Below are 15,467 nucleotides of genomic sequence, written 5' to 3' on the forward strand. Positions count from 1 at the left end.
GACTTTGGGCAGCTAGCTCCCACAGAAAGTGTCTCCACAGACTCAACTCTATTTTCCTATAGAGAGACATCCAAGGACTGGATGTGCCTCAAACCCTAGCCAATATCTATGAAATCAGCTGGTTTAAGTCATGGAGAATCACAATTCAATACATCTCATTCTGTATACATTGTTCTGTATTTAACCTACTTCTGTTTCTTTTTCCTCTCAGGAAAGGATGAAGTATGGAAGAAAAATAATTCAGTTGTTATTACTTTTATTGTTTCTATGGGCTTTGCACAGATGGTATCATTTCAGGTAATTTTTTTAAAAAATTAATGAATATTTTGGGCACTTGGGTGTCTCAGTTGTTAAATGTCTGCCTTCAGCTCGGGTCATGATCCCAGGGCCTTGGGATCAAGCCCCGAGTCAGGCTCCCTCCTTGGCGGGAGGCCTGCTTCTCTCTCTCTCACTCCCACTGCTTGTGTTCCCTCTCTCACTGTGTTTCTCTCTCTCAAAAAAATAAACAAAATCTTTAAAAATAAATAAATGAAAATTAATGGATATTTTATTCTGGGGTTTGGTAAGGATCTAGTTTGTCAGAAAGATGATAGGCTAGCCCCCTGAATAAATCAGCATCCAAATGCATCAATCCAATATATATACCCCAATATACCCCAAAATATCCAAATGGCATTTAAATATATCATCATAAACACACCCTTCAGCATAAAAATTCTTTGCTTCTAATGTGATCAAAGCTAATATAATTTTTGTAGGCTCATATGTGTGAGGAGAAGCAACGTTAAGCTACCAAGATAGTGACCATGTAATTATTAGTTGGCAAGTGTTAGAGAGACTGTCATTTTTAAATAGGTGGCGCCTTTAAGAAATATCCCTAATATTCGTGACTTCAGGCACTATGTATGGTATCTGCCCTCCATATATTTACACAAGTAGAAAGATTTCATGGGTAATTAGGAAATTCCATTGTTTCAATGACATTAAGTTAGCTCTTCTGTCATTTCTAGCTCAAAGAATTAGGTTTCCTTTCTTTAAGATCCAGCATATGAAGTCCTTAACTGCAGTCACTACTGTTTCTCTACAACCAATAATGTACTTGGCACATAGCATGTGTCTTAGTCCATTTGCATTGCTATAATGGAAATACCACACCCTGGGTGGCTTATCAGCAACAGACATTTATTTCTCACAGTTCTGGAGGCTGAGAGGTCCTCCAAGATCATGGCACTGGAGGACTTGATGTCCTGGTCCATAGACAGACAGCTGCCTTCTCCCTGTGTCTTCACATGGCAGAAGGGACAAGGGAGTCTTCTGGTATCACTTTTGCAAGGCTACTCATCCCATTCATGGGGGCTCCAACCTCATTACCTAATCATGTCCCAAAGGTCCCTCCTCATAATGCCATCATACTGGGGGTTAGGAATTCAACATACAGATCTGAGGGGACAAAAATATCCAATAATATTAGGTGTTCATTGAATATTTGGCAATATTAGGTAACAAAATGCATGGATTGATGGAATATAACTAGTCATCTTAAATGTGGAAACCCGGGGTGCCTGGGTGGCTCAGTCTGTTAAGCATCTGCTTTTGACTCAAGTCATGATCTCAAGATCCTCCATCAAGCCCCACATTGGGCTCTCTGCTGAGCTTCTTCTTCTCACTCCTCCTCTGCTCTCTCTCTCTCTCAAATAAATAAACAAAATCTTTTAAAAAATTAAATGTGGAAACACTTTATATAAGTTTAAAAGTAATATAATGCTGTTTGTTTATCCTAAGCACAAAGAAACTACAGCAGATATACCAGTGCTGGTAAGTCTTATTTACAAATGCTCTATGACCTCTTCTTTGAGGATAAAACCTTCGAAGGACAGTGGGGTACCTGCAAGTCCTTGGCTCCTGCAGGCAGGGTAAACCAAAATAACTTTGCAAACATATGTTGGAGATACTCATATAAGGCCAGAGGACTAGGAGTACTAGGAGTGAGAACTGGTTAGGGGAAACGTGTGATGGGAGCCAGAACCCAGCTTCCAGGAATTCTGGGTCTTTTAAAGCTCTGGGAAATATCATCGGAGTAAAGTTTTGGTTAGAAGACTTGGGAGATTGTTATTAACCATAGGCCACCTGCAAAATCATACTATCAGAACATGAGCAGAGAGGAAAACTTCCCTAAGAATTGCACAGGACCCCAAATCATAGTATGTTCTTCAGTTTCTCCCTTGAGTCATGGGAACCCACATAGTGAAGTAAAAGAAACTTCCTTTCTGATGCTTGCTGTGTCTAAGAGCTTTATTTCTCTGGTGGTTCTATGGTGCACAAAGCTCTCACCAGGACAGTGACTCCATATCTGGGTGAGCTGCTCTGTGCATGAAAATAATACAGTAAGATGGTTTTCATTGGCAGGGTGTTTCCCCTCTATAGAGCCATGGCTAACAGGGGGCAGTAACTCTCAACCACCTGAAAACAAGAGGAAAACCCCTAGACAAAGGTGGGAACATGCAGAAGAGGCTGGGAGAAAGAATGATTTAACATGTTTTCTGGTAAAATATACACAATGTAACAAATCTAATAATCACTCTATCATTAATATCAGCTCTCCTTAGTATCAGACCTTACACATATGGCCTTAACACACTAATGCTTGGTATCCAAAGGCTTTGCTATCAATGAGGCAGGTGCCTATGTAGAAGGCCTTCTCTCAGTCACACCCTGGATACTGTGGTATTCACTCATGACATACAACTCAGCTCCGCAGCTGCCCAACCCCCTCCTGAACTCAGTCCAGGATCAACTCTCCAACAATAGGCTAGCCAGGGTGCCATTAGAGTGTATAGGATGGAGGAAGTAAGGACTCAGGCCCAAATGTTTGTCTTTCCACCTGCTGTGCATCTGGACAAGATAATAAAAGCTCTTTGTGTCTCAGTTTCCTTATCTTGTAAAATGAGGACAATAAAAATGACAATAATACCTATCTCATAGGGGTGGATTAAATTAGATAATACTTAGGAAAGTATTCCATAAGTATTAGCTATTAATGAAGGAAATCTAACTTTATCTAGCAATATCTAGCAATCTCTTAGGTAGGGATATTTAACACAAGACCTAAAGGCTATGTAGGAATTAGCTGGTTTAAGTTGTGGCATGTTTAAGGAAATTTAAAGGGGCAAGTGAGTATGGAAAGTTATCATTGTGGGGCTGGGTAGGAGATGTGTCCGGAACAGTGTGAAGGGTCAGATCACTCCAAATGTCATGGCCATTTAAGGAATGTAGATGTGATCCTTAGGAAAATGGGAAGTCAATGAACCCTATTAAATAGAACTGTGGAGCTTCAGAAACATGACAGTGGAAGTACAGTGGACATATGGAGAATGGGTTGAAAAAGCCAGTGCAAGGACAGGTAGAGAAGGAATCACAGTATTAATTATGGGGGATGGGAATATGGGGGTTCATTATATTCTTCTCTTTCAGTTTGTGGACCTTTGACATTTTTCATACTACAAAGTATTTTTGAAAATGTACAAACAGTGAGACCAATTAGAAGGCTACTAATGTAGCCCCGACAGATGATGGTGATATCAAGTCATGTGGTGACAGAGGATGAAGATAGGGGATGGATTTGAGAGATGTTTTGGAGGTACAGCCAGTAGGGGTTAGTGATGGATTTGAGGTCAGGTTTTAGGGAGTGCTCTGAGTATAGAACATTGCTCATAACTTCTGCTTTGTCAATCTAAGTGATAAGGCAACATATGAAAGGGACCTACTTTGGGGAAGACAGGATGATTTTCACATTAAACATCATCTAGTGGCATCAGTGCAAACTCAAGCAGAAGACTCCAAAACACAATTTGATGTCTGGGTCTTCAGTTCCTGGCAGTGGTCAAGATGCACAAACAAATCTGAAGCCACAGGAAAATGCCTGCACACATGTCAACTGATCAAATAGAAAGCTGAGGAGAAACCCTTCAAACCAAGACTCCTGAGCAGATAGGACATTTAAGGCCAGAAAGTAGGGTTATATTTTTATTGCAGTAAAAGGCGGCAGGAACCAGTGCTCAAGATAAATTTGGAGGCAAGGTGGCAGCAGACTGAGGGAGCTTTTATGTGATGATGGGTATTTCTCTATCAGTGAGAAGGAGAATGAGCATTGTGGAAACACATAAAGATTTCTGGGCAGCCTAGAGACTCAAGTCAAGATAAATCATGATTTTCCCTGCCACTTCCATCAAAGTTGATCATTGCTTTTTGTACTGCTGCACACTTATCTTGCACTTTACATGGGATTATAACATAGTCCATGATTTGGAAGACATTCATTACCACAAACTCAAATAGATACAGTGTGATTCTTTGCATTATTTCTCCTGATAGGTCTGTGGATACTCAGGCAAAAGAATTAAAGCTATCAGACTGGTTTTCTCCCAGGTAAGAATTCCAAATCAAACACATGTGAGATTGATCCATAGATCGTTCAGAAGTTAACAGATGGTAACAATACTACAAATGGCATTCTAACTGTTAGATGGCAGGTGAATCTTTGATTACGTTTAAAAAAAATAAGCAGTGACCAAGATGCATTGGGAACGGACGTTAGTGCCTACATTCTCCATAAATGAGAATGTAGAATGACAGAAAGCCAAAGGCCTTAAAATTATGTCAGGTCAAAGTGTGAAGAGTGTATCTAAGATCTTTTGGTTGATTCTCCTCATTTCACCAAGGAGGGAACCAAAGCCCGAATCAGATAGGTGGGCCATCTGCGCACTTCTCACTTTAATATGGCAGCTTTCCTCTGGCCTCTCTGACTTCCTCTTCTTACTACACCCTCCTGTTTTTCTCCCTGGTGTTGCAGCATTTCTGGACTTATCCTAAATAAAACTTTGCAAGGAGATGTCCAGTTAAGATCATGATTGGATAATGGTCTGTGACTCTCCTCCCGTGATACCTTAACTTTTTTTCAAATCTAATCAGGACACAGAAAGCACCAGAATTATTTTAACTGGGAATTTAATACAAAGAATTGTTAATGAGTATAAAGTTGTTAACTAGGTAACTTGAGCTTAAACTCTTATGCTCTTAACCACTGATGCTGGTATCTCTCAGCTCTTGATAGGCCTCTTGGGACAGGGAATCAGCCTTCTAGGGAAGGGCACCATGAGGCTGGGTTTTTTGGTTTTTTTGTTTTTGTTTTTGTTTTTTTTAATTTGACAGACAGAGATCACAAGTAGGCAGACAGGCAGGCAGAGAGAGAGAGAGAGGAGGAAGCAGGCTCCCTGCTGAGCAGAGAGCCTGATGCGGGACTTGATCCCAGGACCCTGAGATCATGACCTGAGCCAAAGTCAGTGGCTTAACCCACTGAGCCACCCAGGTGCCCCATGAGGCTGGGTTTTTAAGTGTTGGAAAACCTGAAATCTGGATTCAACTGCTGGTCTGGGAAGGAACTGCAGATGTGGGGGTGTGGGATTTGAGGGAACAGGAGGTAGGCAAGGGCTCACTGGAAACAGGAAAGAGTAAGTTCCTTCTTCCTCCAGGTCTGTAATTTTTCCCCAGTGACCTCTGTTAGCAGAGCCGCCCAGGTGCCCGCTGGCAAAGCAGAAATGTGGTTTGCAGAGTCCCAGCTCAGGACAATAAAGCTAAGTATAGTGTGGTGGATTCAGTTATGAAAGATGCTAGCTTAGTAACTGGCACAGGATCCCATTAACAAGACAAGTAAGGCATATCCTTGTACTCAGGATGATGATTCAAACCAACAATTGAACAAAGGAGAACACCATATATTCATTTACACAGATTCCAAATAACCTGCTAATAAAATTCAACTCCCTCTGTTTCTTTTTCCCCCCATCGGAGTCTCCTTGCTCAGCGGGGAGCCTGCTTCTCCCTCTATCTGCCTCTCCTTCTGCCTGCTGCTCCCCCTGCTTGGGTGTTCTCTCTCTCTGACAAATAAATAAAATCTTAAAAAAAAAAAAGATTTGTCAATTTTGTTGATCTTTTCAAAGAACTAACTTTTGGCTTCATTAATTCTATCATTTTTTTCTCTTTTTCTAGGTCAGTTGTCTCTGCTTCAGTCTTTATTATTTTTTCCTTCTGCTTGTTTTGGGTTTAGTTTGCTGTTTTTTTCTAGTTCCTTAAGGTAGAAGGTTAGGTTATTATAGGATATCTTTCTTCTTTTTTAATACAGATGTTTACAGCCATATATTTCCTTCTGAGTATTGCTTTTCACTGCATGTGAAAAGTACGGTATGTCATATTTTCATTTTTATTCATCTCATTGTATTTTTTAATTCCTTTTTGTGTTTTTTTTTTCCTTTGGCCCATTGGTTATTTAAGAGTGTGTTCAATTTCCACATACTTGTGAACTTTCCAAATTTTCTTGTTATTGATTTCATTCCATTGTCAATGAAAAAGATAGTTTGCATGTTTCCAGCAATCTTAAATTTATTGAGATTTGCTTTACGACTTACCACATAATCACCCTGAAAATGTTCCAAGTGTATTTGAGAAGAATATGTATTCTGTTATTGGTTAAAATGTTCTATGTGTATCTGATTCTTTCTTCTGCCTGTTCAAATCTGCTGCTGAAATCTTATGACAAGTTTGGTGGTTTGTTTTTGTTTTTGTTTTTGCTTTTTAACTATTATACTTCTCAGCTCCAGAGTTTCTATTTGGTTCCCTTTATCATTTCTATCTCTTTATTCACATTCTCTATTTGTTAAGCTGCTGCTTTCCTGGTTTCCTTTAGTTCTTTGTCCATAGTTTTCTTTGGTTCTTTCAGCACATTTAAAATAGTTGGTTTAAAGTCTGGTTCTAGTAAGTCCAATGTCTGCGCTTCCCTAGTTTTTGTCAATTCCCGTTTTTGTCAATTTTTTCCCCTATGAATGGGCCATACATTCTTGTTTCTTTGCATGCCTCATAATTTTTAGTTGAAAACTAAGCATTTTGTATATTATAATGTGATCACTTTGGAAGTCAGATTCTCTTACCTCCTAGAGCTGTTCTTGCTTACTGTGAATTATAGTTGTTTGTCTTTTTAGTGACTTTTCCAAACTATTTTTAAAGACTGTATTCTTTGTCTTATTTGGTCTGGGAGGTCTCTGTTCCTTTGGTTTGTGGTCAGCTAGTGGTTTGACAGAGATATTCTTAAATGACTAGAGCCAGAGTGGTGGTGATGGTGGTGGTTGGAGGGCTCTTAGAGAAGAAGAAGAAGATAAAGAGAAGGAGGAAGAGGAGAAGGAGGAAGAAGAAGAAAAGAAAAGAGGAGAAAAAAGAAAAGAAAAGAAGAAGAAGGAAGAAATGAACCCTCTTACACAGTTCTTGAGGATTGGTTCTGTGTTTGGGTCCTCCTTCAACACAGCCCAGCTATTTACAACTCTACCTTAGCCTTACTTCCTGTTTTTACTGAGTCTAAATATCATCCAGAGGTGAAAGCTTAGGATCTTCAGAGATCTTTTCTGAGCATGTAACTTGCTCTGAACATGTGCATGGATTTCCTAATTCCTCATTATACATAGGATCTTGTCAAAGGCTTTACTTTTCAAAGAACTCTCTTCCAAACTTTTCTTCCCAGGCTTTCAGCACATCTAGTGTTTATTCCAACTGTAATTTCTTGCCTCAGGTGGCAGGGGCTTGTTCCTTTTTAAAACATTTTTAAGGATTGCCCTCCACTTACCCATTTTTCCATTTTGAGAGAGTTCTGAGCTAAGCAAAACAAAGGAAAGCACTAGAAGTCCAGTCCTTTGAGGAACCCTCGGGTCAAAATGGACAAACACAATTCCTTTGGAATTAGATCCATTCTTCTCCTCCAGAAGCAGTTATTCCACTGAGGACATGGTTTGGTGTTTTCAGTACCACTGCCATACTGGCAGGGAGTTGGTATAAGGCTAAACAAAAATCCCACAAAGCTCTCCTTCTCCTATTGTGTTGTCATTCTTTTCTTAATTTAACCTTTGCTTGATTGCTCTAAAACTCTACCTTCCAGTGTTTTGACAAAGTTGTTTCTGATAGTATGCAGTAATAGTAGCCTGGCAGCATTTTAGGATTATGAAACTGGAAAGGTCATTTTTCAAAATATGATCTCTGAAAATAATTAATGTCAAAAAGCCTCAGACCAGGAGATTTCATCCAAATACAGGAGATATTCTTACTTTAGACTTTGGGTGACATTTTATCTGTGTCCTCAAAGATCTTGGAATCGCAGTATAACTAATCTGTAATTACTTTTGTAATGATCTAGTCATTTATGAGAAGCTGTTTCTCTAGTTTATCATAACAATCAGGCTTTGGATTAGGAGTAAGGAAATGCTGCAACCAGATACAGGCTTTATACTTTAGTAACAACTACTGAAGTTTTATCAAAATATATCTTGTTCATAATTCTTATGTCTTTCTTACAGTGAATCCATGAACCTGACTACCACCAACTGGTCAGCTCCAGTTGTGTGGGATGGCACTTTTGATAAAGAAATATTGGAAAAGTATTATGAAAAACATAAAATTACTGTGGGATTGACTGTATTTGCTGTAGGAAGGTAGGTAATGCCAAATGTCCTTTACATTCAAGTTTTTTATTATAGAAAATGGTAGATAATCAATAATCCCACCTCAAGAATCTAAGAAAAGTGGGACAAAATAAAGACAAAGTAAACAGAATTAAGGAAATAGTAAAGATGAAAACAGAAATCCATGAAACTGAAAACAGAGAAGCCATAGAGAAAAATCAAAGAATCAAAAAGCTTTTCTTTGAAAAAAAAAATCAGTAAAGTTCACAATCACCCAGGAAGTATGGCAAAGAAAAAAATTTGACAGAAATTACCAATATTAGGAAAGAAACAGGGTATATCACCTCATACGTGGCAGACATCAAAAGAATAATCAGTATACACACATACATTTGAAAACTTAGGTGAAATAGACCTTGAAAACACTATCACAACCCACCCAAAATGAAATCAACTGTTTCAATAGCCCTATATCTACTGAGGAAACAGAATTCATAATTTTAAAAACTCCTAAAGTCTCCAGGCCCAGATGTTTTCACTGGAAAATTCTACCAAATATTTAAAGAATTAACATCAGTTCTATATAATCTTCGAAAAATCAAAGAGAAAGGAACACTTTCCAATTCATTTTATGAAGCAAGTGCTGCCCTCATATCAAAATTATACCCCAAAAGATACAAAAAAGTATTAAGTTGAACAACTTACCTATTACCAATTAAAATTATAAATTTTTATAAAGAAGTTCTCAAACTCAATACCCAAAAAAAACAAATAATCCAGTCAAGAAATGGGCAGAAGACATGAACAAACACTTCTCCAATGAAGACATACAAATGGCTAACAGACACATGAAAAAATGTTCAGCATCACTAGCCGTCAGGGAAATACAAATCAAAACCCCAATGAGATACCACTTTACACAAGTTAGAAGGGCAAAAATTAACAAGATAGGAAACAACAAATGTTGGTGAGGATGTGGAGAAAAGGGAACCCTCTTACACTGTTAGTGGGAATACAAGTTGGTACAGCCATTCTGGAAAACAATATGGAGGCTCCTCAAGATGTTAAGAATAGAGCTACCCTATGACCCAGCAATTGCACTACTGGGCTTTTACCACAAAGATAGAGATGTAGTGACAAGAAGGGACACATGCACCCTAATGTTCATAGCAGCAATGTCCACAATAGCCAAACTGTGGAAGGTGTTGAGATGTCCTTCAACAGATGAATGGATAAAGAAGATGTGGTTCATACATACAATGGAATATTACTCAGCCATCGGAAAGGGTGAATATCTATCATTTACATCCACATGGGTGGAACTGGAGGGTATTATGCCAAGAAAAATAAGTTAAGCAGAGAAAGACAATTATCATATGGTTTCACTTATATATGGAATATAAGAAATAGTGCCGAGGACCATGGGGAAAGGGAGGGAAAACTGAATGGGAAGAAATCAGAGAGGGAGACAAATCATGAGAAACTGAAGGTTACAGAAGGGAGGGAGATGGGGGATGGGTAATCGGGTGATGGGTATCAAGGAGGGCATGTGTTGTGATGAGCACTTGTGTTATATGCAACTTATGAATCATTGTGTTATATGCAACTTATCAAAAACTAATGATGTTTATTTCAGCTAATTGAACATAATAATAAAATAAATAGAAATAAATAAAATAAAATTTCAAATTTTATCAGCTTTATAGTAACTCATTATTAAATATCGATAGTAACTTATTCTTTTTTTTAAATAGACCTATTTTATAAGTTTTTTGTTTTTGTTTTTGTTTTTGTTTGTAATCTCTACACCCAATGTGAAGCTTGAGCTCACAACCCCAAGATCAAGAGTCGCATGCTCTTCTGACTAAGCCAGCCAGGCACTCCTGATAGTAATTTATATTTAAAAAGAAAATAACACAGGGGTTCCTGGATGGCTCAGTTGGTTAAGTGGCTGCCTTTGGCTCAGGTCATGATCCTGAAATCTGGTATCAAGCCCCACATCAGTCTCCCTGCTCAGTGGGGAGTCTGCTTCTCCCCCTCCCTCTACTCCTCCCCAATTGTGAACTCTCTCTCTTACTCACTCTCTCTCTTTCAAATAAATAAATAAAATCTTAAAAAAGAAAACAGAAGGAAAGGAGGGAAGGAAGGAAGGAGGGAGAGAGGAATCCTTACAGAAGAAGCTCCTGTGCACCTCCTTCCCAGATCTATTCTGATCTGTCTCCAGTGCTGCCCCAGGATCTGTAAGAGGGCACAATGAGTGACCCCATGCCAGGACAATGCTCCTACTTTCAGGACATAAATGGAGCTTCTTCTTCCTTCCCCCCCTCCTTTGGTAGAACACAATGAGTCTTAAAGAGTCCTATGCAAATGAAGGGCCACTGAAACCAAATCCTCATTAACCTTATCATAAAAACTCTTCCGTGTGTGTTAAAGAACCACTGAGAATCTCAGTTATTAATGGCATCAAGTGCCTCTGAAAATAGGAGTATAGGTGGGACTGAAAACAGGATAGATTGAAAGTATCTATATTTGGGCCACCTGAGTGGCTCAGTCATTGGGCATCTGTCTTCAGCTCAGGTCATGATCCTGGAGTCCTGGGATCGAGTCCTGCATCAGGCTCCCTGCTTGGCAGGAGGCCTGCTTCTCCCTCTCCCACTCCCCCTGCTGTTTCCTCTCTCACTCTGTCTCTCTCCATCAAATAAATAAATAAAATCTTTTAAAAAAAAGTATCTATATGGAGCATTTAGACATGAATATTTGTGACAGGGATGAACAAATAAGCCAATATAATAAAACATACACACCCAGGAAGAAGTGAAAGACTCTGGCTATGGCTATGACATTGTGGATCTGTAGGGAAAGACTTCTACAATGAGGCTGGAGAAAGGTGATGTCAGAACAAGAACACCACAATTGTACCTCTATGGTATGTATGTATGGCAAGTGTATACAAACATAATTCCCAGGGAGCTTGACGTCCAAAAGGGAAAACCATAGTGTAGCTTAGTGAAATCAAGACAAGAAAGGAGTTCTTAATCAAGATACAGAAAATACTAATCATAAAGAAAAGGGTTGATAAATGCGACTGTATTAAAAATGAACTTACCTAAGAAAACATCAGAAAGACCCAAACTGGAGAGAAACTGAGACCGCCTGGAGGAGCCTAAGGAGACATCATGATGAAATACAATATGTATTCTGGATTGGAGCCTAGAAACTAGAAAGGCCATTTAGGGGGAAAACTGGTGAAATCAAAATAAAATCTGTGGTTTAGTTATAGTATTTAACCACTGATAATTTCCTAGGTTTGACAAATGTACCACGGTTATAGACAACATTAACAGTAGGGGAAGGTGGGTAGAGCACATACGGGTACTCTCTATAATATGTTTGCCCCTGTTTTATAAATCTAAGACCATTCCAAAATATAAAGCTTTTTAAAAATTAAAAAAACAAAGTTTGCCATTATAGTGAGAGTGCCTGACAATAAACTTTTTTTCTTGTAAATGCCTGCCATTAAGCTTTTGATCACTGAGACATCCATGTCAAAGATATCCAACTCAGATAAACCTATTGTCAGTCTTAACATGGTCACTAGCTAGACAACTAGTTAAAGAGCCAGGCCACCCCTCCCATGAAATTCCCCTTTTAAAGAGAGGCCTGGGTAACCTACAAAACCGACCACTTGAGTGACCCTGCATTTTCCTTCCTGTGCTTTCATTCTTGCTATTAGGTTTTAAATTGTGAAACCCCAGGCACCCCACCCCCGACCCCAAAAAAGGTACCTCCAAGGTACCCCCTTCTCTCTCCCTACATAGGACCTCGCTCTGTGACACTGCACTTACCCTGTACCCTCCAGCGCTTGTGAATAATAAATCTCATTTTTTCAAAGTTCTCTGGTAGTTGTTCCTGAGATGCATCTTGCAAGTGTAATAAGAACCACCAGGACTGGTCCAGCCAACATTGGCTCTGTAGGGGAAATGTCTGTGGGGGGTCTTGCCACAAGTAGCAGGGGGCAAATAGGATTACTATTAAAGGCCGAGAACAACAAAAACAACCCTATAGTATGTCATACACAAAAATTCATTCACATGGATAACCAACTTAATATGAAAGTTAAAACAATAAAGCAACTAGAGGAAAACATAGGAGCATATTTTCACTACTTTAGGCAGGAAACGATTTCTGAAACATAATACCAAAGCATGAACCATAAAAAATGTGGATAAAGTGTGGATAAATTGTATTTCTTTGCACTTGAGTTGTTAGTTTCCAACTCAGTAGACTATTTTAAGTGATATTTTTCATAATTTATCTTGCTTTAATTATTTAGATGTTTTAGATAATCCAAACTAGAAAGTTTTCTCCTGACTCCATCCACTATGTTTCTTAAAACTTAGGTCAATATTCAGAACTTATTTTTAAGGATTATATAAATATTATTTGAGGCTGAGGCGTGTATGATCGCCCATCCTTTTCTTAAGTTACCTCAGATCATGTATTGTTCTGATAATTTTCACTGTTTGGAGGGACGAGAAATGAGAAAGTTTTGTTTTCTAATCCTGCAAACTTAGCGTTATATTAAAGAGCATGAGGCAAAACAAGAGAGTGCAGATAGCGGTAGCTGACTAGGCTACCTGTGACCTTTTCTATGTAACTGACTCCTCATAAAGCAAGCCGCAGACATCACTCGCTATTCTTGCAATGCCTCAAGACCTTCTTGCCTACAACCTGAAAAGCAAAGTCCCTCTTCTCTGATCACCCTGAAGGCTCTGGCTGTCATCTTGCCCTGGGCTCGATGCTGTTTCCTGACCTCACCAAGTTTCATTCCCCCTCATGAGGAAGTCCTCTTCTTTCCTATAATTCGCAGAACCCCGTCAGGGAGAGGAAAAGCAGATGACTTCACTTGCTTTTACACCACTTAACTATAACTCAAGAAGTACTTCTAATATTTGGTTTGCTTACTAGTATGTTTGGACAAGCCAGGATAATTAAAGTAGTACGTGTTTCACCAAAATGTAAGACAATGAACTCAGTTATTTCTTATTTGCTTCACAGATACATTGACCACTATTTGAAGAAATTTATGTTCTCTGCAGATAAGTTTTTCATGGTTGGCCATAAAGTCATAATTTATGTCCTGATAGATGACTTCTCCAGAATGCCTTGGATACAGCTGAGTCGCCTCCGTTCGATCAAAGTGTTTAAAATCAAGCGAGAGAAGCGATGGCAAGATATCAGTATGATGCGCATGAAGTCTATCAGTGAACACGTTGAAGACCATATCCAATATGAAGTTGATTTTCTCTTCTGCATGGACGTGGATCAAGTTTTCATCAGGAAGTATGGATTGGAGACTCTGGGGCAGTCAGTAGCTCAGCTACATGCTTACTGGTATAAGGAAGACCCTATAGGAGTGCCATATGAAAGAAGTAAGTTATCAGAAGCATATATACCTTTTGGTATGGGAGATTTTTATTACCATGCTGCTGTATTTGGTGGCACGCCCATTCAAGTTCTCAATATTGCCAGGGAGTGCTTAAAAGGAATCATGAACGACAAGAAAAACAGCATTGAAGCAGTTTGGCATGATGAAAGTCACTTAAACAAGTATTTCTTTCTCCACAAACCCACTAAAGTCTTATCACCGGAATATTGCTGGGCTTTTTCTAAAACGGATGTTCCTTTTATTCACAACATCAAACTCTACTGGGCTAAAAAGGATTATAAAAATCTTAGGGTCACAGTGTAATTATATAGCACTTCCTTCAGGTTGCTGAAGTTAAGAGCATCATCATGTCTTATTCCTGAGGAAATTAGCACTTGACAAATTTTAGCACTAAAAAAAAATTCACTAACAAAAATGGCAAGGCCACCCACACAGTATACTCATACTTTTCCTCATATTCATTTTGGATTGTATAAAAGCGGACATAGCAGTTGCAGAATGGACATACTGACATTGGAAGGAGATACAGTGACTTTGTATCCTGTGTGAGTGTTGAGGAAATACTATTTGTTGGACCACATTGAACAAAAGAGAATCTCTCACCAGAAAATCAAACCTGAAATATTTTTGTTGATCCATGCGGATACACACTTCTCATATTGCTTAAGAAAGGGGATTGTCTAGAGGTGTGGATAAGAAGTGAATGCAAGAATAGTACATTCTTTAAGTACAACATTAAAGATGTTAAAGTCATCACCAGATGGACAGATCATTACTTAGGAAACTCTAAGTCATTCAAAATTTTTTTGAATTTTTAGTTTTAAAACTACAAAGTTGTTTGTTATAAAAACTAACTGAAAATAAACAAGATACAGAGAAAATTGAAAGCCCCCCCCCTTTATTCTCCCTTTGAAAACCTACCCTTCAATAGTCTTTTCATGGGCATTACATACCTACCACATGAATACACACACACACACACACACACACACACACTCTCACACACTCACATGTTTACATAGTGACAGATGTTATACATAGTTATACAACTTGATTTATACCACACACATGTGCACATACATGCATACACACAGATTTTATCACTAGTCAGGGTCCAGTTAGGAAAACAGATACTACTATTGTTGGTATTTTAAAAAGTGGGGATTTAGCGCAGAGAACTAGACATATAAAAGAGGTAATAACAAACCTGAGGAGTATGCAAGAGAGTGGAGCAACCCATAATTTTTTCTTTTAAATGAAGGCAGTAACAGTTCTAAGGCTGATGGAAAAATTGTAGAATGTCCAGAAAGAGCTAGAACCTAGTATGAGTTCCCAGGCATGAGTGGGGACAATAAAGAGAGGAGTCCCAGTCACTGTTAAAGATGTCACCTAAAGCCAAGAGAGAAACATACAGACTTTTCTCCTTCTCCTATCCTGTCTGCCTGTTTTCCACTGTCCAGTGCTATCCATTAGTCAGATGCAAGGGCGTCTGGGAGATGTAGGTCGCTGCCATAGTGAGCAAA

General features: G+C 38.8%; 1 protein-coding gene across 1 annotated transcript; it reads left to right on the top strand.

The window, feature by feature from the left end:
* Positions 1-217: 217 nt before the first annotated feature.
* LOC132024982 (N-acetyllactosaminide alpha-1,3-galactosyltransferase-like) lies at positions 218-14,247 on the top strand. The gene is made up of 5 exons (XM_059412166.1): positions 218-297; positions 1,783-1,815; positions 4,372-4,425; positions 8,391-8,525; positions 13,554-14,247. The coding sequence occupies exons 1-5, from the start codon at positions 218-220 to the stop codon at positions 14,245-14,247; spliced, it is 996 nt and encodes a 331-aa protein (XP_059268149.1).
* The last annotated feature ends 1,220 nt before the right edge of the window (positions 14,248-15,467 follow it).

The sequence above is a fragment of the Mustela nigripes genome, chromosome 9, assembly GCF_022355385.1.
Source record: "Mustela nigripes isolate SB6536 chromosome 9, MUSNIG.SB6536, whole genome shotgun sequence".
Classification (NCBI taxonomy): Eukaryota; Metazoa; Chordata; class Mammalia; order Carnivora; family Mustelidae; genus Mustela; species Mustela nigripes.

Coding starts and splice junctions, on each gene's coding strand:
- LOC132024982 (XM_059412166.1), top strand. CDS start 218: ATGAAGTATGGAAGAAAAATAATTCAGTTGTTATTACTTTTATTGTTT. Junction 298..1,782: donor CACAGATGGTATCATTTCAG/GTAATTTTTTTA, acceptor GTTTATCCTAAG/CACAAAGAAACTACAGCAGA. Junction 1,816..4,371: donor CAGCAGATATACCAGTGCTG/GTAAGTCTTATT, acceptor TTCTCCTGATAG/GTCTGTGGATACTCAGGCAA.